The sequence below is a fragment of the Peromyscus californicus genome, unplaced genomic scaffold (genome assembly GCF_007827085.1).
Source record: "Peromyscus californicus insignis strain IS unplaced genomic scaffold, ASM782708v3 Scaffold_4__1_contigs__length_199733344, whole genome shotgun sequence".
Taxonomy (NCBI): domain Eukaryota; kingdom Metazoa; phylum Chordata; class Mammalia; order Rodentia; family Cricetidae; genus Peromyscus; species Peromyscus californicus.
Window position 1 is genome coordinate 193,475,492 of NW_026294562.1, and position 21,094 is coordinate 193,496,585.

General features: G+C 40.0%; 1 protein-coding gene across 5 annotated transcripts in view; it reads right to left on the reverse strand.

The window, feature by feature from the left end:
* Positions 1-11,442, reverse strand: part of LOC128095647 (vomeronasal type-2 receptor 116-like) — a 29,802-nt gene extending 18,360 nt beyond the window's left edge. Inside the window, exons 1-3 of one of the 5 annotated variants that reach the window (XM_052714809.1) lie at positions 11,237-11,442; positions 1,884-2,118; positions 643-1,518 (exon numbers count right to left, since the gene is read on the reverse strand). In XM_052714809.1, coding sequence (XP_052570769.1) covers positions 643-1,518; positions 1,884-2,118; positions 11,237-11,442 — 1,317 coding nt within the window. Of the gene's footprint in view, positions 1-642; positions 1,519-1,826; positions 2,119-11,236 lie in introns of those variants that run through there. The other 4 variants (XM_052714811.1, XM_052714808.1, XM_052714810.1 and 1 more) reach the window with 4 other exon arrangements.
* Between the last annotated feature and the right edge of the window lie 9,652 nt (positions 11,443-21,094).

Consider the following 21,094-nt stretch of genomic DNA (forward strand, 5'->3'; position numbering starts at 1 on the left):
ACAATTCCACACAGATACCCATGCAGAGGCACACACGTAATACAACCACACTCATTCACCCATATACACAATAACACACACATACAGATAGACCTAAGCAATCAAATACAGACACAGTCACAGAGACACACAGGCACATAAAGACACAAAACACACACAGAGAAACACAATGATAAAAACATTCACAAAGAGACATATGTACACACAAAAAATATATGCTCATACATACAGTTACTCACAAACACAAGAGAGAGACATTCATACATAAAAAGTAGCACATCTATACACACACATACAAAGCCACAGAAAAGCATTTAGACACCCATAAAGACACAAACATGTACACAGAAACAAACACAAAGACATAAAGACAATCAGACACAAATATACTCACACACACAGGCACACAATTAGGTATTGAAGTGAATCAGCACTATTTCCTCTGATATTGCTCTCAGAGAATCAAGAGGGATAAGGTCCCCAGAGCCTACAGTGGGGTCAGAATCAGGTGAGTACACTTATGCAAACCATCCCTTATAGTGACCATCACATATAAGACAAATATGGGTTTCAGCAAGTGAGAGACTCTTAAAGAATATAGCATTGATGACACCAAGTACCATCCATTGGAAGATACAGTACCTGTGAGCAGTCAGAATCTAGTTCTCTCAGAGTGTTGATTGGCTGGTTTTCTACTTGTTGAAGAAGCATTTCATGGAGGGCATGGGCCATAGCATACACAGCATTGTATATATCATAAGCATTATCACTAAAGGCCATGTCAAAACTCTGTAGCATTAACCATTCCAGTGAGACGTTCGATAAGCAGTTCTCCAGTGTCTTACAGTTAGATGTGGAGGCTTCACAGCTAAAGTATATCCACCCCAGTCCTGCCAGGGATATGTCTGTGTATTTGGAAGGGTTCAATGTCTGAACAAAATTTTTAAAACCAGAAATCTCAGCATGGTGGTGTGCAAAAGCAAGAGTCCCATGGAATGAGTCAAGGGTGAAGTCTCTCTTACTTGTAGTGACATCCCACTGTGAGGTGGTGACCCATATTCTCTTTATACCCTGTGATATCCACATTCTAAAACACACAGCGAGTGCACTGCCTGTGTCACCATAAATGATAACAACATTTGTGGATGATGTCTCAATTTGGTTGTTATATACTTCAGCTCTTGACATGTATAACTCCATGTTGACTGGGATCACGATCACAAAGGCTAAGCAGACTCTTTGGACTTCAGTTTTTCCCCTCAGATCTGAGAGAAATTGGAGACCCTGGTCATCATCTGAGATGGCCAGCCCAACCCAGTTCCAGTTGAAGTGAAGCATCAAAGAGACCATGGCCAGGGCCAGAGCTGTGTCCTTGGGGGCCATCTGATACAGATTGGGAAACTGTTCACGATCACTCAGGATAGGATGGAAAGGTCCATAGGTGAGCTGAAGGACATAAAACACAGGGACCACCATGAGGTAGAAGACTGTCAGAAATCTCAATGGAAGCCCTGAGGTGTGCGAAGCACCAGTTTGAAATGACAGGAAGACAATTTTTCCCTATTACTACAGTTATACTACATGGTTAGAAACCTGCAGAAAATCACCTTTCTACAATTTGTTCAAGGAAAATCACCCTGACTGCTAATTCTTCTCATCTACATATCAAATGATGAATTGGGAATGTACCATTGAGTGCATGATTAATTACACTTGAACTTGATTTACATTAATGTGAAGCCAATCTCCCCCTTATACTCTTCTCAGCATCAGGCTTAGCCAAATAATGAGAAAGATTCCATACTTTCCCACCCAAACAACCTCACCTGTGGATATTTGCAGAGCTCAAAAAATTGTGCCAGGCTCATGGATGGTGCTAACATTGGTCCTGTAATCATTATGTGACATTTGTTCGTATCTTTACAGATGTAGTTAAGGGGAAGTCTATGCTGTTTTGCAGCAAAATATATGAAATTTTGAAATGTTTGTTTATCATGATAATTGTCAGTGAACAAGTCAAATATGAGAGACACATTTGGTAGAAGATATAGATTCCTGTTGATTTCTTCCACAGCAAAAGCCAAAGGCAGAGCAAACGGGTAGTTTCGAGTTGGTATTCTGAAAATAATGGCACAGGGTATAGTATGGATAAGGCTATATAGGTGAAAGTTTGTAGTTAATACAAGGACTATCTTGCATTGAATGTCATGTTCACATATAGTTTGACTAATTCCTCTGTGTTGTAAGATTGGAAAAACAAGAGATGCTTGAGAGCTTAAAAAAACCCAAAAAGTTGATAAGAGTGGATGTCACAAAACTAAGAAATGTGTTCTTGTCTACTGTGATGGAGAATTTCACTGTGGCTATTTGAGGACTGGATGCACATTTGATAAATGATATGTGTGTGTATCTGTAGGAAGCTTGGGAATACAGTTTTCTTGGTGGCCAGAAGAGGAAGCTGGATCCTGTAGAGCTGGAATTTTAAGTCGTTTTGAGGTGCCTGCCAACATGGGTAGTTGAAACTGAACTCAGATCATTTGATGGAACAGCAAGTGCTCTTAACTGATGACTCGTGTCTACAGTCCCAATTTATTACTACTTTCTATATTCTACATATTCTTCAGTCTAGTACAGCCAGTAGATATTTTTCCATCTGTGTGCGGGCTGCCTCTTAACGTGCTCATAACATTTTTGAATGCAAACAAAATTAGTTTTTATGCAATCACACTTGTTAAAATGTGGTCTTATATCCTGAGTTATTTTATATATTTAGATATTTTCTCCATGTTTTCTTTATCAGATTCATGCTTTATGGACTTACACTAAAGTGTTTGATCCATTTAGACTTGATTTTGGAACAGGACAATGGTTGGAGATACTTCTTTTCAACCTCTGGTTGGCAGGTTTTCCACTAGCATTTCTTGAGTAGGCTGTCTCTTCTCCACTTTATATATGGGGGGATAGCCTACTCTTAAATTGAATATTTTCCTTGGCTGTGTTTTGATAATGTTTTTCTCTTCTCCCAATTTCTTCTGGGTTCTCCCCAGCTATACATACCTACTTTTATATTCTTTTTCTCTCTATTTTTCTTTAAAAACAAAACCAAAAAGAGGAGAAAAAAGGCAAAGTGAACACCACAAGGGGGGTTAGGGATTTAGAGTAGTGGTAGAAAACTTGCCTAGCAAGTGCAAGGCCCTGGGTTTGGATCTCAGCTCTGAAAAAAAAACATAAAAATGAAAATTAAAATAAACACCAAAAACTAAATAGACATCTGGTTGAAACGTCTCTTATGACAATTGGTCTAGACATCAATTTATGAGTATAGCAGAATATCATTAAGAACCCTTCCATTGACTTTTTTCCCACTCATATTTGGTTCTATCCTAGGTCTCTGGTATATCCTGATTCTCAGTCCTGGTTCTCAAGGGGGATTTCCTCTCATGGAATGGGTCTCCAGCTTTGACAGTCATCTGTTGGTCACTCTTACAATTTCTATACCATCTTTACTCCAACATATCTTGTAGGCCAGACAAATTGTAGCAGCCAAACATTGGGCAGAGCATGGGAAATACCGAAGAAGAAAGAAAGGAAGGATTGCAGGATCCAGTAGTGTCAAGAAAACCCACAGAATCAACTAACCTGGGCTCAGAAGGGCTCACAGAGACTGAAACGACAACCAGGGAGCCTACATGGGACTGACCTAGACTCTCTGCCTATTTGGTGCAATTGTGTAACTTGGTCTTCGTGTAGGACTCCTAGCAGTGAGAGCAGGGGGATGTCTCTGACTCTGTTGCCTGCTTTTGGGACTCATTCCTCCAGCTGGATTCCCTGATCCAACCTTGGTGGAGAGGGGGTGCCTGCTCTCATTGCAGCTGGATATACCAAGGCTCACTGATATCTATTCCTGCCTGTATCTAAAGTATAACAGTGAAGGAGGATTTGATGTGGTGGAGGGGGAGAACAATGTTGTAGGGGACCTAGGAAGAGGGAAGGGGAGGGAAGCTTTGGGTAGAATGTAAAATCAAGAAAATAAATAAAAAATATAATAATAAATATGAAAAAATGAAAACAAACAAATACACAAAGAAGACCAAGGGAAGCAAAATAAGAAAAAAAATCTACAAAAATACCATTCTGTCTGTTTTGTGTTGTGGAACCACTCTTGCGCATGGGACTGGTCCTGAAGTGTGTCTAATAATATACTCAGTGAGACTCCACTGGAGGAAACTTCTTTTCCTTTTCAAAGCAGGTATCTATTTCACATAGCTTCTTCTTTAGGGGTGAAAATTGGTGTCCACTTGCCCCTCTCAATTATGAGACATCTGTAAACAGCATTTGAACCTCAACAGGCCTTGGGCACGCTCACACAGTCTGGGTGAGCTTATATATATCTCAGCCATTGTGTCTGGAAGACACTGCTTCCTTGTAGTTATCCAGCACATTTGACTCATAATTCTGTCTGTCTCCTCTTCTGCATAGATCTCTGAGCCTGAGTTGAAGGAACTGATGAGACAACTCACTGAAGACAATGTGCTCCAAAGTTCCTCACTCTTTGCATGCACAATGTGCACTTGTGGATTTCTGTGTTAGTTCCCATTGACTACAAGAAGCATCTTTTCTGATGAGACTGAGTGATGCACTGATCAACGAGTATAGCAGAATATCATTAGGATTCAATTTATTGCTGTGTTCCTTAAACAGAATAGTAGTACTAGATTTTCCTCTATGTCTTTCACATATATACTCTGAGGTTCTAGGAATCTTTATCCATGTCAGGTCGAGTTCCATTTCATGGAGTGGACTTTAAATCCAGTCAGACATTGGTTGGTTAAACCCTTGGTATTTATGTCATTATTGTACTTATGTATCATGCAGGCAGGTCATCACTGTAGATCACAAAGTCTGTAGCTGGATTGGTGGTTACAATGTTCCTCTGGTAGAATGCAGAATACCTTCCAGTACCATGAATGCAAGTCAGTGGTGGTGAAGGCTTTAGAGAACACTAGCTTGACTTCTCCATTTTCAATAAAATAATAAGTGGTGTCTTCTGCAATAAAGCCTTAACAGAAACTTGTATAGAGTAACCCATAGCCTTGGGAATAGCCAATGATGTTTCGTAGTTTCCATGGATCCCCTTTGGCTAATGACTCAAAAGATATGTAGCCTGTTCCTGGCATTAGATAAATATTTGGTGCAGAAAATGTCTAGCTGGGGCACTGTTACCTCTTTATTTGGTGATTCCATTCAGACTTCCTTTACACATGTAAACACTTTAGGAACCTTCCAAGTACCAGTTTACAAATAGTTTTCAACTGGCCTTGAGTGTGAGTTGTCCTTCTAAACACACCCACATTCACCACTCTCTGCCATTCCCTCCCTATTTAATCTTCTATTTCTAGTTTTCCCTGTGTCTCTGTGTAACAGTACGTTCCATTTTCCCTACCATGCTAGATCCTCTCTAACCTGGTCCCTTACTTGTAGCTAGAGTTTTCCTGCCTGGCCCACAGTCAGGACAAATCTCTATCACCTGCAGGCCCACAGCCCCTCAGACCCAACCAAGTAAACACAGAGACTTATATTGCTTACAAACTGTATGGCCGTGGCAGGCTTCTTGCTAACTTTTCTTACAGCTTAAATTAATCCATTTCTATAAATCTATACCTTGCCATGTGGCTCGTGGCTTACCGGCATCTTCACATGCTGCTTGTCATCGTGGCGGCTGGCAGTGTCTCTGACTCAGTCTTCCACTTCCCAGCTTTATTCTCCTCCTTGTCCCACCTATACTTCCTGCCTAGCCACTGGCCAATCAGTGATTTATTTATTGACCAATCAGCAACACATTTGACATACAGACCATCCCACAGCACTTACTACTTACTTAACTTCTGTGGTTATTCAGATGATAGCACACATATCAAAGTTTTAAAAGCTAATTGTCACATGTAAAAGAAAACACATATTTGTCTTTTTTGGGAGGGGGTGGTTCTTCAATACATTCCTCAAGATGATTTTCACTAGTTCCAATATTTACTTGTGGATTTCAGGAATTCCTTAAATAAAGTTTATTTATTATTTTATATCCTGACAACAGTTTCCCCTCCCGTCTCTCATCCAAGCCTTTCCCCCCACCTCACTTCTTCCCCGCCCCCATTCATTCCTCCTACTTTTCTATTCAGAAAGGGTCAGGCCTCCAATGGTTATCAACAAATTATGCCATATCAAGTATCAGGAAGAATAAGCACCTCCCCTTGTATTAAGGCAGTCCAGGATAAGGAGTTGGGTCCCAATGCCAGCAAAAGTATCAGAGATAGCCCCTGTTGCCACTGTTAGGAGTCCCACAAGAAGACAAAGCTACACAACTGTCACACATATGCAGAACACCTAGGTCACTACCATGCAGGCTCCCTGATGTTGGTTCAGTCTCTGTGAACTCCTATGATCACACGTTAGATGTTTTTGTGGGTTTTCTTGTGATGTCCTTGATTGCTCTGGCTCCTACTCTCCTTGCCCTCTCTCTCTCCAGTAGGATTCCCCAAACACAGAACAATGTCTGACCGTGGGCCTCTGGCATTGTTCAGGAATTACTTTTCAAAAACTTTGTTACAACTGAAAAAAAACCCACATAGTTCAAATGTGCTATGATTTCATTATCCATTCCTCAGTTGATGAGGTTCTAGGATGCTTACAATTTCCAACAATTATAAATAGAACAAGAATGAAATGATGAACAAGTATTTGTGTAGCAAGATGCAGAATACCTTGAGTATGTGCCCAAGAATAATATCATTGGATCTTGAAGTAGATAGGTTCACCACCTCATGAGGAATTGTCACATTGGTTTCCATAGTGGCTGCACATGTTTTTACCCCCACAAGCAATCAATAAGTGTTCCCCACTCCCGGAATCTCCTGTCATTTGTATTAATGGTCTTGGACATTCTGACTGATGTAAGAGGAATTTTCAAAGTAGTATTTATTTGCATTTCTGTGATGGCTAAGGATGATTTCTTTAAGTATTGTTCAGACATTTGTGTTTAATCTTCTGAGATCTCACTGATTAATATTTTACCCCATTTTTAGTTTGGCTATTATTTGCTTGATGTTCTTGTGCATTTGAGATGCTAATCCTTAATGTTCAGTTTCCTACCTATATTTGTTGAGTAGACTGAATCTTCTACACTGGTTGTTGCAGAAACCTTTGTCAAAGCCCAGGTGACTATACCCATGGAACTGAATTATGAGTTTTCCATTTTGCTTTCCCAAAATATTTATATAATATACAGTTAGCACTGTGATCCTCTGTTACTGTTGCCCTGGGTTGTAAATGGAACACACGCATTGTGATACCTCCAGCATTGTTTCCTTTCTTCACCTTTGCTTGGTCTATCTGGAGTCTGATTTTTTATGGGACATTTTGGATTGTTTTTGCCTATGATTTTTAGTTATGTTTCAATGGAATTTTGATGGAGATTGCATAGAATCTTAGATTATTTTGTTAATGTAACCAAGTATTAATGTACACATTGATTGTGCCAACCCATCAACATGTCATAGTTTCATCTTCCATTGTCTTCTCTTTCTTTCCTCACTGTTACAAATTCTTCACCATGAACACCCTTGAGTTCCTTGGTTGCATTTTTCTCAGGTATTTTATTGTGGGAAGTTATTGTAACTGTGGTTGCTTTCTTGACTTCTTTCTCAGTATCATCATTCCTTGTACACAAAAATGACATTTTGTATTTTGATTTTGTATTCTCCTCTATTCCTGATTGTATACTTTAGGTCTAAGACACACTTAGGGAGTGTTGACCATCTCATGTACAAGTTCATATCATCTACTGGTGAAAAAGTTTGACTTCTTTTCTTGATTCATTCTGTTCTTTTTTCTGGGCTTATTGTTTTAGCAGAATATGAGCAAGACTGACTTTTGTGATACATGAATGATCATCTTCCCTCCTTCTGTGTTTTTAGGGAAGGTTCTCAGTTATCCTCCATTTGATGTAATACTGGACATGGGTTTGACTTGTGCAGACTTCATCCCACTGAGACATTACTCCTCTATTCCTAATGTTTTAGGGATACTGTAGATTGTCAGATGCCTTTTCTGCATCTGTTGAGATGATCATGTCATGTCTGCCTTGTCTATTAAAGCTATCTGTGACATTCACTGAGTTTTGGTGTTAAACCATCTTTCCAACCCTGGAATGAGGCCACCTAGTCCACAGTGGATCTTGCGGATACATACTTGAATTTGGATTGCATGTATTTTCTGGAGAATATTTGGTTTAAGTACATCAGTAATATTTGCCTATAACTGCCTTTTCCTTTATTCTGTTTTGATGATTTCTTATCTGGTTTTGGTGTCAGGGACATACTGAGTTTTTAAAATATCATTGCTTCTATTACTTTCCTTTCAATTTCTGAGAATTGTTTGAATGACATTCTTGTTGCATTTTCTTTAGGTATCTGTTAGAAAAATTAAACCAAGATGTGGCAAACACCTTAAGCAATTTCTATTCTAAGGATTGAGATTGAAACAGTAATAAAAAACCATCTTCCAACTAAAAACCTAGCAGACTAGTAGTAGTCACTACTAGATGCAAATAAATCTACCAATATCTGACACCAATGCTATTAAGCTATTAAATTAGTCCATTCAGCAGAAATGGATGAAGTACCGTCTAAATATAGATATGAGGGCAGTGTCGTTCTCATGTCCAAACAAGATTTATACAAAACAAAACTTATATGATCATTTAATAAAACACTCTTATATCTTTTTGAGACAGGGTCAGTTATGTCTCTCTGGCTATCCTGGAATTCACTATATAGACAAGGTTGGTCTTGAAATCACCAGAGACTGCTTATATCTGCCTCCAGAGTGCTAGGATTACAGACATGCTCCATCATGACCAGCTATTTGTCGATTCTTAATATAGTACATTTAAAACCAATTAAAGAACACCTTAGATTAAATCATTCACCATGATCGTAGGCTTCTTTCCAGAGATGCAACAATGGATCAGGAAAAGGAAATCTATGAATGCAATGCACTGCACAAACGGCTTAAGAAATGAATCACAGTGTCATCTGCTAGATGCCAAAAATACTTGGGACAAAAATTCAACCTCTTTTCATATCAATGAACACAATAGAAACCAACAACAGGCTTCCATATTTGAGATCCTAAACACTCCACAGAAACTTATTTACATCAAAATGACAGAATACAAAATTACCACAAAACTCAGTTGCTTCCCTACATACAAAGAACACATTTGCTGAGAAAGAAATTAAAGAAACCGAGTTCACAATTGCCTCAGAAATATGGTAAAATAAACTTAAAAAAACTTGAAGGACATTAATAATGAAAACTTTAAAATAATGAAGAAACTGAATATATCATTAGTAGATGGGGAAATCTTACACACACACACACACACACACACACACACACACACACACACACACAGGAATACTCAATATTGTGACAATGATTCCTTTAAAAAATTAATTGAGAGATCATAAGGGAACAGTATTGTCGAACTGGAATTGGGAAGGAGTGGGAGAGCAATGAAAGAGATACCATGATAAAGGAGACATCATGGCGATAGCTAGAAACTGAGTACTAGGGAAGTTCCCAGGATTCCACAAGAATACCCCAACTTCGACTACTAGCAATAGTGGAGAGGGTGCCTGAACTGGCTTACCCCAGTGATCACATCAGTGAATACTCTGTCATCATAGAGCATTCATCCAGTAACTAATGAAAGCACTTGCAGAGATCCACAGCCAAGCACTAGGCCAAGCTCCAGGACATCAGTCGAAGAGAGAGAAGAGAGATTCTATGAGCAAGGGGAATCAAGATCATGATAGGGAAATCTACAGAGAAAACCAAACCAAACTAGTGGGACCTCATGAACTTTGCCCAACAACTGTGGAGCCTCCATGAGACTGGACTATGCTCTCTGCATAAGGCAGACAGTTGTGTAGCTTGATCTGATTAAGGGGCCCCCTGGCAGTAGGATCAGGATCCATCCCTGGTGCAGGAGGTGGGTTTTTGGAGCACACTATCTATGATGAAACACCTTTCACAGCCTTGATGCAGGGAGAGGGCCTTGGACCTGCCTCTACTGAATGTACCAGGCTCTGCTGATTCCCCATGGAGGACACCTTATTGGAGGAGGGAATGAATAGTGGTTTGCGTAGGGAGAAAGCTGGAGGGGTGAGAGGAGGGAAGAGAGGGTGATATGTGGATGGAATGTAAAATTAATAAAAAAATTCCTTAACAAAAAAAAGAAACAAGAAAAAGAGGAATAGAGGTAAATGTAGTTATCAGAGAATAAAATATTTAGACTTAAAACATCAGACACACACATCTTTTACAGTAGCAGAGATGACCCAGTGTGTAGCCTCTCCATCCCAGTTCTCAAACGTTGACAGCTACCACAGGCAGCTCCTGCCACTGTAGCAAGTGAGAAGGAGAGTAAGCAGTCACCACTATAAGTGATATCCTAGCCTTTTCTGGATGAAAACACAACATTTGAAATGCAGACATTCCTTTTTGACTTTGAAGACAGAGATAGATCTGGCCTTTGTAATTTCTAAAAGCCTGTGACTGGGCATGTGTTCAAGTGAGGAAAGGACAAAGGACACACCCAAGTACCTCACAGTAGGTGGATCTCATACGTACTTCTCCTCACAGCTTCAGAGGTGTGGAGTGATCACATGCAGAGTATCTGAAAGCTGAACGAAATGGCTACATGGATACTCTCCCCAGTGAGGAGTGGCACAAATATTAGAGACCCTGCATGTGCACTAGGAGTCACACACTGATACATGTGACATTAGCAGACTCTGGAAGAGGTTTGAATGCACCTTGTGACTGCTGAACTCATTGTAGTGGTCTGGAGTTTCTTGTCTTAGGACACCACTGCCTACCTCACAATGGCACCTGTGAAAAGAATGGCTACCTATGGTAGAACAAAGGAAAGAATGCTGTTTTTAACTTGGCTTTCTGCCTTGTAAATGGAGGCTAATTGGAAAAAAATTTAAAAGTCTCACAGCTTGATAGTGGGCAAATAGTGATTATTAAAAATCAAAACACATTTTGCATCAGATCTTGGAGATAAGATTGGGAGAAAAGGACAGAAGCTCCCAGCATTGCTCTGCCCATTCACACACCTATTATGCATTATATATCATGACATTTATATGAAAAATGCAAAGACACTTACAGCACATCCAGGGCAAGCCTGAAATACTCTTTGTCCACCTGCATTTCACTGCTCTGCATTGCAAGAAGGTAAAAGACACAACCTGTCACCACCTCTCCATGCTTGTCTTCATTCTGCTTCATTCTCCAAAAGCACTTGGGGTGAGTGAAGTTGCACACGAGGAGGGGGATGTTCAGGATCCAGAGGAAGAAATGCAGAGTGATCATCAGGTCCTGCCTCCAAGTCTCTAAGCCGGTAGTGTGGTCTGTGGATGCATATCAGTTTACCAAATGGATAAACATGTATACACATCTGCTTTTATGTCTGCTGTCTACTGTAGAGATCACTTATGTGGATGAGATGCCTTGCTCTCCAGTTGGCTCCACTACCCTGGAGAAATGTCAAGCACTCTCTGACCTAGGATTCTGCAGCTGATTCCACAGAAGAGGTAAAAAACATGGGTTGGAAAATATATCTGAGGACATCTCAGCCTCAGGTCCTATGACATCAAATCATATCCCTTGGTATTGAGGCTCCTGGGAGAAAGCAATGTTGGGCAGATTGGTCCCAGGACAGTGTCAATGAGTTATTTGTTTGAACATCTTTAGAAATGATCTCAGCAGAACATATCAGAAGATCGACAGTAAGATGTGAAGGTAAAGAATTGAAACGACCCATGACAGTCAGAGTTCATGTGGACACACTGTGTGTTCTATTCCCAAGTGCAAATAAGAGAGACTCAGTCTCATGTGTATGGCATCCACCATTCATGGATCATGGGCAGTATGGACCATGCTACATCAGTCACAGAGACAAAATAACAAACCAGTAGCCCTGCTCTCCATTTTACAAAGCTCCAATAATCAGGTCAAATCTAGAAATTCCTTGTCTTATACTGTGTTCAGAAATGCCCAGGCCATCATTATCCATGAGAAATTAAGCTGAGTATTTGAGTTAAGAAACATGAACTGCTTCCCTGAAGTCAGTTCCTTCTGATGACCTATTTCTTAAACTTTATCTTTCATTATCTATTCATTTCTGCTTATATTAGAACCCAGTAGTGACTCCAAAGCAGCACTGTATTCAGTAGCTTAGAAACCATTAGTAACTGGGAATAAAGCCTGTGTTCAATGTGTAAGCTGTTCTTATTCCATTGTCATGCTCATATATCTTTGGCTGCATTCTAGAATATGTATTGCCAGTGGGAGAGCTCATTGATGAGTGTGGGATGAGGAATCACCTTTAGATGATATGAACTATAAAGCAAACAGCACAAAAGTAGGGTAATTACTTGGTGTGGAGGATGGTAGATTTTATTTAGTACTGGAGATTAGGTACACAGGGCTGGTGTTCTCTGGATCTTGTGGAATATTTAAAAATCAACATTTAACACATGCATGGCCCCCTGATTCTGTGATGAGCTGTCTAAGACTGTTTAAGATGTGGATATAGACAGATGTGATGGGAGTAGACATTCATATGAAAATGAGAAAATTCATATTTCAAAACGGAATCTGTATTGATCACAGCATTCAGGATTAATGGTTTCTTTCTACTAATTATTGTTAGTTTTTAAATTAGAGCATAACATAATGGGACTTAGTGTGGCATTTTCATAGGTGTATACCAGTGTACTTTACTGGTGGTTGCTCCTTTATTACCCACATTTGTCACTCATTTTACTATTGATTTTTTTACTCAGCACAAGTAGCTGCCTTCTGAGTTCATGTCATATGTGTGTATGTGTTCCATATGAGAGAATGTGTGGTAAATTTGCACAATGGAGTGTTACTCAGCTGTTTAAAAAATGACATCATCAGCTGGGCAATGGTGGTGCATGACTTTAATCCTAGCACTCAAGAGGCAGAGACAGAGGGATCTCTGTGAGTTTATGGCCAGCAAGGTCTACAGAGCAAGTTCCAGGACAACCAGAGATACGCAGAAAGACCCTGTCTCAAAAAACAAAACAGAAAAAATGGCATCATGAAATTTACATGCAAATGTATAGAACTAGAAAAAAAGAAACATCTTGAGTGAGATAATCTAGGCCCAGTATGACAAATATGGTATGTATCACTTATTTGTGGGTATTAGCCATTAGATAAATGATAACCACCTTATAATCCATAGACCCAGAGAGCTTAGGTATAGAAGAAGGCTCTGGGAGAATGCATGAATCTTTCAAGGGGAGAAATAGAATAGATTTTTATGGGTGGACTGGGGTTTGGGGAACAGAAATGGGGTGTCAGGTGGGCGGGGTGAAGAGAAATCGGATTGAGGAAGGCAATCTCGGGAGAGACAGCTGGAATTGAGGAGCAGTTGATGAACGGTATAGAAATCTAGTGCATTGAAGACTTCCTAAAATGTATAAAGGGGATCCTAATGAGGTCTCCTGATAATGAGGGAGATTGAGTCCCTACTGGTTTGGCCATATCTTGTTACTAAACAATGTAACAATAATCATTTTTAATATTTACTTTATTGTGGGTGTGACATTGAATTTGCAATATCCCCTCGGTATGCTGAAAGTCATACAGACCTGCTCAGCTCATCATTCACTCTTTAGTTAAAAATTTTGAACTTTCTAACCATTATAGTTTCATCCAGTGGAAATAACAATAATTTTATTTTTTCCCTTCACAATCAAATTTTCTTTTCATTGCCTGATTAAACTAGAGTGTTGTGTAAAAATGAAGATAAGCCGGGCGGTGGTGGCGCACGCCTTTAATCCCAGCACTCGGGAGGCAGAGCCAGGTGGATCTCTGTGAGTTCGAGGCCAGCCTGGGCTACCAAGCGAGTCCCAGGAAAGGCACAAAGCTACACAGAGAAACCCTGTCTCGAAAAACCAAAAAAAAAAAAAAAATGAAGATAATGGGAATTCAGGTTCTTTTCCCAATTACCCCAAGTTGTTTGTTGTTAACATTTGATCATTTAGCATGATAATTTTTCTGGTAGGTGTTTTATGAAAGACTAAGATATCACACTCTTAATATGGTATGAGTTCTAAAATTATATATATATGTATATATATATACATATATATATATATGTATATATATATATTTGGTTTTTCGAGACAGGGTTTCTCTGTGTAGCTTTGCACCTTTCCTGGAACTCACTTGGTAGCCCAGGCTGGCCTTGAACTCACAGAGATCCGCCTGGCTCTGCCTCCCGAGTGCTGGGATTAAAGGCGTGCGCCACCAACTCCCGGCTCTAAAATTATATTTTTTAATTTGTGTGTGTGTATGTGTGTGTGTGTGTGTGTGTGTGTGTGTGTGTGTATGCGCATGCATGCATATGTGTGTAAATACAGATACTTAAAGTGTGGATGTGGAAGTCAGAGGGTAGTTCTCAGAATCTATTCTCTCCTGTCACTGTGGGATCCTGGGGTTGGTCTCAGAGCCTCAGGTCTATCTGTGTCTCTTGCCACTGAGACATCTTGCTGGTCTTGGTATAAGATTTTAGTACATCTGCTGTTGTTACTAAGAACTGAAGTTGATCAGGTAAGATGGCGGTTTAGAAGCCATGCTAGAACCACCAATTGATTATAGTTGGGGAAACAAAGGGAATAGGAATATTTCAACACTCCATCAGCTGCTTCTCCAGTCCCTAGGCTATAATTACTCAATATCCCAGTATCCACAGTGTCAGCACTCATTGCCAACAATAGTCTGAAAATATTTAATGGAAAAATCCCAGATATAAGTCATTCATAATTTCTAAGTTACTGTCATTTTAGGTGGAATGATAAAATACTGTGTCTTTTCATTCTTTCTTGCTTGAGACATGAATAACTTTGTCCAACATGTTCATATTGGACATACTACCCACTAATTAGCATCTTGGCTATCAGACTGACAGTCATGGCATCTGAATGCTTGTGTTCATGTTAACACTTACTTAAAGTTTTTATTTGAGAAAAAGCAGGGTGGCTGGACATTTCCATGTCTTTTCATCTAGTCCTCAAGTTCTTTTATGTGGTTATATTTGTAGATATTCTGTTCTGAGAATTCTAATTCCACTCATAAAACAAAGTATTAAAGCTACATAATATTTATATTAGGATTTTTACTGAAAAATTAAGAAAACCAAGGTCTCCATTTTACATTTGATTTAATTCTATTTCTTTTTTTTCCATTTTTTTAATTAAGAAATTTTCTACTCACCTGACATACCACCCACAGATCCCACCTCCTCCCTCTTCCCAACCCCACAGCTCTCTCCCCAGCCACGCCCCATCTCCACATCTTAGAAATCAAGGTCTCCCATGGGAAGTCAGCAGAGCCCGGAATACCAACCCCAGGCAGGTCCAAGCCACTCCCTGCTACACCAAGCCTGCACAAGATGCTACACCACAGGCACTGGGGTCCCAAAAGCCTGCCATGAACCAGGGATGGATCCCGATCTCCCCACCTCACCCTCCGTGTCCCCCAAACAGTTTGAGCTAAACAACTGTCTCCCATGGGGGCTCTACAGTCATTAGTCCACAGTTCATGGGTCTCCACTAGTGTAGCAGGTCATCTCTGCATGTCTTCCCATCATGATCTCAACGTCCCCCAGCCCTCGGAATCCCTTCTCTCTCCCATGACTGGATTCCCAGAGCTCAGCCTGGCCCCGGGCTGCGGATCCCTGCATCTGCCTCCATCAGTCACTGGATAAAGGCTCTATGATGACAGCTAGGGTATTCACTTGACCGGTCACCAGAGTAGACCAGTCCAAGCACTCCCTCGATCACTGCCAGCAGTCTAAAGTGGGGTCGTCCCTGTGGATTGTTAAGAGCTTCCTTGGCACTGTGCCTCTTCCCACTCACATGATGTAGGGCAGGGATGGCTAGACTGCAGCTCATGGCTTTGGAGAGGCTAGCTGACAGTGAGGGACACATGGATAGCCCAGCGAAGTAGAAGTGGATGGGATCTGCAGGAGCTGGCTGGGGGTCGGGGGGGTGGTGGCTGAGGGCAAGGAATGAGGGGTGAGAACAAAGGGAAATGGGAGGGTCCAGCTGGAGCAGGGAGGGAGTGGGAGAGCAAGGAAGGAGATTACATGGTGACTTGAAACTTTAAAGGAGTTCATGAATGAGAAAATTGTTTCTGGCAGAAATAAACCCAATAATTTAATATTACTAACTAGAATCTATGCCTTATATAAAATTCAAAATAGGGATAATTAGACTAATACCTCACCTTTTATTGAAAATTCAAAATTACTGATTGTCTTCTCTTAGAATTGAAGTTTAAATTTTTCTCCAGATGGACTTCACTTTCTAATTAATAATGCTATGTTGTGTGCTGTGGTGTTCTGTGGGTTTTGCTTTTTTTGCATATGTCTACATATTTTTATTGAGTTTCAATTTTATATAATATTTCAATTAACTCTTGGAGTATATAATCCCTCATATTTCCATCATACTCACCACCAAGTCCTCCCCAGCCCAGCACTCATCTCCCATAACTCCAGTATTTTATCCTCCATATTTTATGTAAGTCACTGTGCCATAAGTGTTGCCCATATACTACTGGCTGTGAGGTCATTTATTACAACATGGTTGATCTGGCAGGTGCCATACCTTTAATAAAAACTGATTCTCCTTCTGGAGGATTTCACAGTTCAGTAGCTTCTCAGTTAGCCATGGGGATTAAGGAGCCATTCCCATCTCCATTCTTGGTTAAATGGATTGCTCAACTACAGGCTTTCTTCTGGCAAACACAGTGGTATTAGTTCATGAGTACCGCAGTCCTATTTTGTACAGAAGATATTGCTTTGATCAGGTGATCCCTAACCTCTGATTCTTGAAAACCTGTTCTTGTCTTCCTTCATGGTGGTCCCTGAGCCTATGTCAGTGGGTTGATATATATTTCCAGATGTGGTTGACCATTCTACTGTCACTTATTCTATGCACTCTGATGACTTCTGGGTATTCGTGCTAATGACTGTCCACTGCACAAATGTGCTTCTCTAATGATGTCAAGAGTTGCACTAACCAGGGGATATGGAGATATGAATTTAGAGGACTGTTTGATACCATGTTCACTTAGATAATTAATAGGAGTGATTCCCCTTGGGGATTTTGGCCAGATTATTTCACCATGAATGCATGTCTGTCTACTGAGCACATCTTAAATCCAATAAGAAAGTAATTGGTTACCAACATAACATTTGTGCCACTACTGCAGATAAGGCATATCCTGCCTTGACAGTTGTTACCATATTTAGCCTGTAGAGGGTTACTTTCATTTCTATCTTAATGAGTTTGATTTTAATTAATCATTATATCAATTTAAATTTTCTAATAAAAGAATAAAATCAAATACTAAAAAAATCCACAACCCCTCAACTATGTGTGAGAATCATGAAACAATCACCCTTTCCATGATAAAATTGCTTACTTTCTTGATATCTTTGAAGCCTTATACATATAACCACAGTTACTATTCATTCATGTATGTAACAAGCATGTGATGTCTAGGAGCTAGTCACATTTGTCTTCTCACATTGATAAGTTAACTTGGATTCAGGATACATATGACTGAACATAGAACGTATTATGAAGTTCTGAGAGCTAAAGTTAAACAGCTAATTTCAGACCCCAAACAGGAATGCAACAACATCTACAAACACCTCATATTGTATTGAAGGATTTGTATAAAGGCATGTCATTCTTTTTTTTTTTTTATTTTATTTTATTAATTTATTTTGCAATACAATTCAGTTCTACATATCAGCCACGGATTCCCTTGTTCTCCCCCCTCCCGTCCCCCTCACCTTCCCCCCAACCCCCCCCCCCCCCATTCCCATCTCCTCCAGGGCAAAGCCTTCCCCACAGACTGAGGTCAACCTGGTAGACTCAGTCCAGGTAGGTCTAGTCCCCTCCTCCCAGGCCGAGCCAAACAATCCTGCATAGGCCCCAGGTTTCAAACAGCCAACTCATGCAATGAGCACAAGATCTGGTCCCACTGCCTGGATGCCTCCCAAACAGATCAAGCCAATCAACTGTCTCATCCATTCAGAGGGCCTGATCCAGTGGGGACCCCTCAGCCATTGGTTCATAGTTCATGTGTTTCCATTCATTTGGCTATTTGTCCCTGTGCTTTATCCAACCTTGGTCTCAACAATTCTCGCTCATATAAACCCTCTTCATTCTCGCTAATTGGACTCCCAGAGATCCACCCGGGGCCTAGTCTTGGATCTCTGCATCCAGATCCCTCAGTAGTTGGATGAGGTTTCTAGCACAACAATTAGGGTGTTTGGCCATCCCATCACCAGAGTAGGTCAGTTCGGGCTGTCTCTTGACCACTGCCAGCAGTCTGTTGTGTGGGTATCTTTGTGGATTTCTGTGGGCCTCTCTAGCACTTTGCTTCTTCCTATTCTCATGTGGTCTTTATTTACCATGGTCTCCTATTCCTTGTTCTCCCTCTCTGTTGTTGATCCAGCTGGGATCTCCCGCTCCCCCAAGCTCTCTTTCCCTCAACCCTCGCCTTTCATTACCGCCACTCATGTCCAGGCTGTTCATGTAGATCTCATTCCATTTCTCTGTCATTGGGTGATCCCTGTGTCTTTCTTGGGGTCCTGTTTTCCAGGTAGCCTCCCTGGTGATGTGAGTAGCAGACAAGTCATCCTTGTTTCATGTCTAGTATCCTGCTATGAGTGAGTACATACCATGTTTGTCTTTCTGAGTCTGGGTTACCTCACTCAGGATGATTTTTTCTAGATCCATCCATTTGTCTGCAAACCTCATGATGCCATTGTTTTTCTCTGCTGAGTAGTATTCCATTGTGTATATGTACCACATTTTGTTTATCCATTCTTCAGTTGAAGGGCATCTGGGTTGTTTCCATGTTCTGGCTATTACAAACAATGCTGATATGAACATAACTGAACAAGTGCTCTTATGGTGTGGTTGAGCATTTCTTGGGTATAAGGCATGTCATTCTTAAAATCAACCTTTCATGAATTCACCCATTTATTTACTGATATTCTTTTTTCCAGTATGATTGTAACACAGAATTAAAAATTTGTATCTTCTTACAAAAGATGTATATACCCTATGATCCTGGAACATTGAGGATAAAATGGTTTGACTGTGTCTTTTATACTCTGAAATGGATGGAGAAAGAAATGTCTCTTGGAATCCTCTACAGACAACCTTAGACACCCTTGCATTGTTGTTATAACACTTTATTCTTTATCTAAGCTGTAATTTATTAAAGAATCCAAATAATATGAAGCCCATGAACAGTTTACCTATTCTAACTTGATTACTTCAAAAACAACCAATTTCTAAAGAAGAATTACAAGGTATCAGGGGTTAGGTTATTATTAAAACCTGTGGTGAGACACAATAATCTTCCTCAAGATATAGGAAACTGGATGCAAGGTGACAGTTAATGCTGAGTGGTTTTCAGAATAGGAACCCTCTCACCATCTGTGCTCAATGATCTACAGAGAAGCTGCTGTAGTGCTCACAAAGAGAGGAATACCATCTGCATTTTGTTTTATTATTCTGCAAAAAAGCCAAAGTAAACTTTTACCATCGTATCATGGAAAAATGTAAAATTATGATGACATTTATGCATTTATTTTTCAGGTAAAATTCCTCAAACCCTTCTGTAATATCTACTCTCAGCCATATTGTCATTGGTTTAAGAATATTTTAAATATCCCCTACTAAAGTGACACTAGAGGATTCCTTGTAGGAAATAAGTTGTTGTCTTTTAAAGAAGGAGACTGCACTTTCAGCTGTGCTTACAGATAATTGAAGACAATAGTTGAAGAAATGCCAGTGATAGTTACCATGTGCCCACAATAACACCCACTTCAATTTCTGCTTGTATATTACAATATCAGTGAACAGGGTAAAATTATTTAACCTATATTAATTTATCACTATTAAGCAAAGACCATTTTATACACAGTAATTCACCTCCTTTGCTGTGCAGGCACATTTGCACTAAAATGCATCAAGTCTACAGTGTCACAGTAGAGTAGTAGACAAAACTTACCCCTGTGTTTTTGGAAACACAGTCTTTCTCCTGACAATTTTGCTATGTGGTTGGGGGGAAAACCATAGTGATCCTTCTAAACTATTACCTCTCTAAATATCAACATGTTCTCCACAAAAAGTCAGTAGTAAGTTGACCCAGTCCTCTAGGTATAGGGAAGTACCATGACTATATATTGATAGAGTAAGTAACCTTATAGAATAAAGCAATAAAATAGAGCAAAGTTCAGATACAAGTAAGAATCTTGATTTCTGCACTGAAATATAATTGTTGTTGTAGAACAGTTCTGTCCTGGTGGCTGCTTCACAAATTACCACTCTGAGGCTTAATATTAATAATAAATGTTTGGCTAATAGCTCAGGCTTCTTATTAACTAGATCCTACATTTTAAATTTACCCATATTCCTTATTTACACACTGCCAAGTGGCCGTACCATTATTAGCATGGCAGTTTCAACTCTTGCTCCCTCAGTGTCTGGCTGATGACTCCAGACTGTGCCCTTCTTCATCCCATCATTATCACTTTGGCTCTCCCACCTAACTCTATTCTGTTTGGGTATTGGCCAGTCAACTTCTTTATTAAACCAATGAGAGTAATACATATTCACAGTGCATAGGATTATTTCAGAGCAGTTGATTTGGAATTTTTGCATTCATTATGATCACTGGTTTTAGCAAAAATGAGACATAATTTTTATAGATTATGGCATGGTTATATTATTGGTTACATCAGCATGCATGTATATAAGGACTATTGTATGTCTCCTCCAGACCAAGGCAAAGAAAACTAACATTGATTGTCTTCCTTTGTAGAGAACATGGTGTCCTGATATTGTGACTTGTCCATGCTTAGCATAGGTCTTTTCTGGCCTTCCCTTATTCA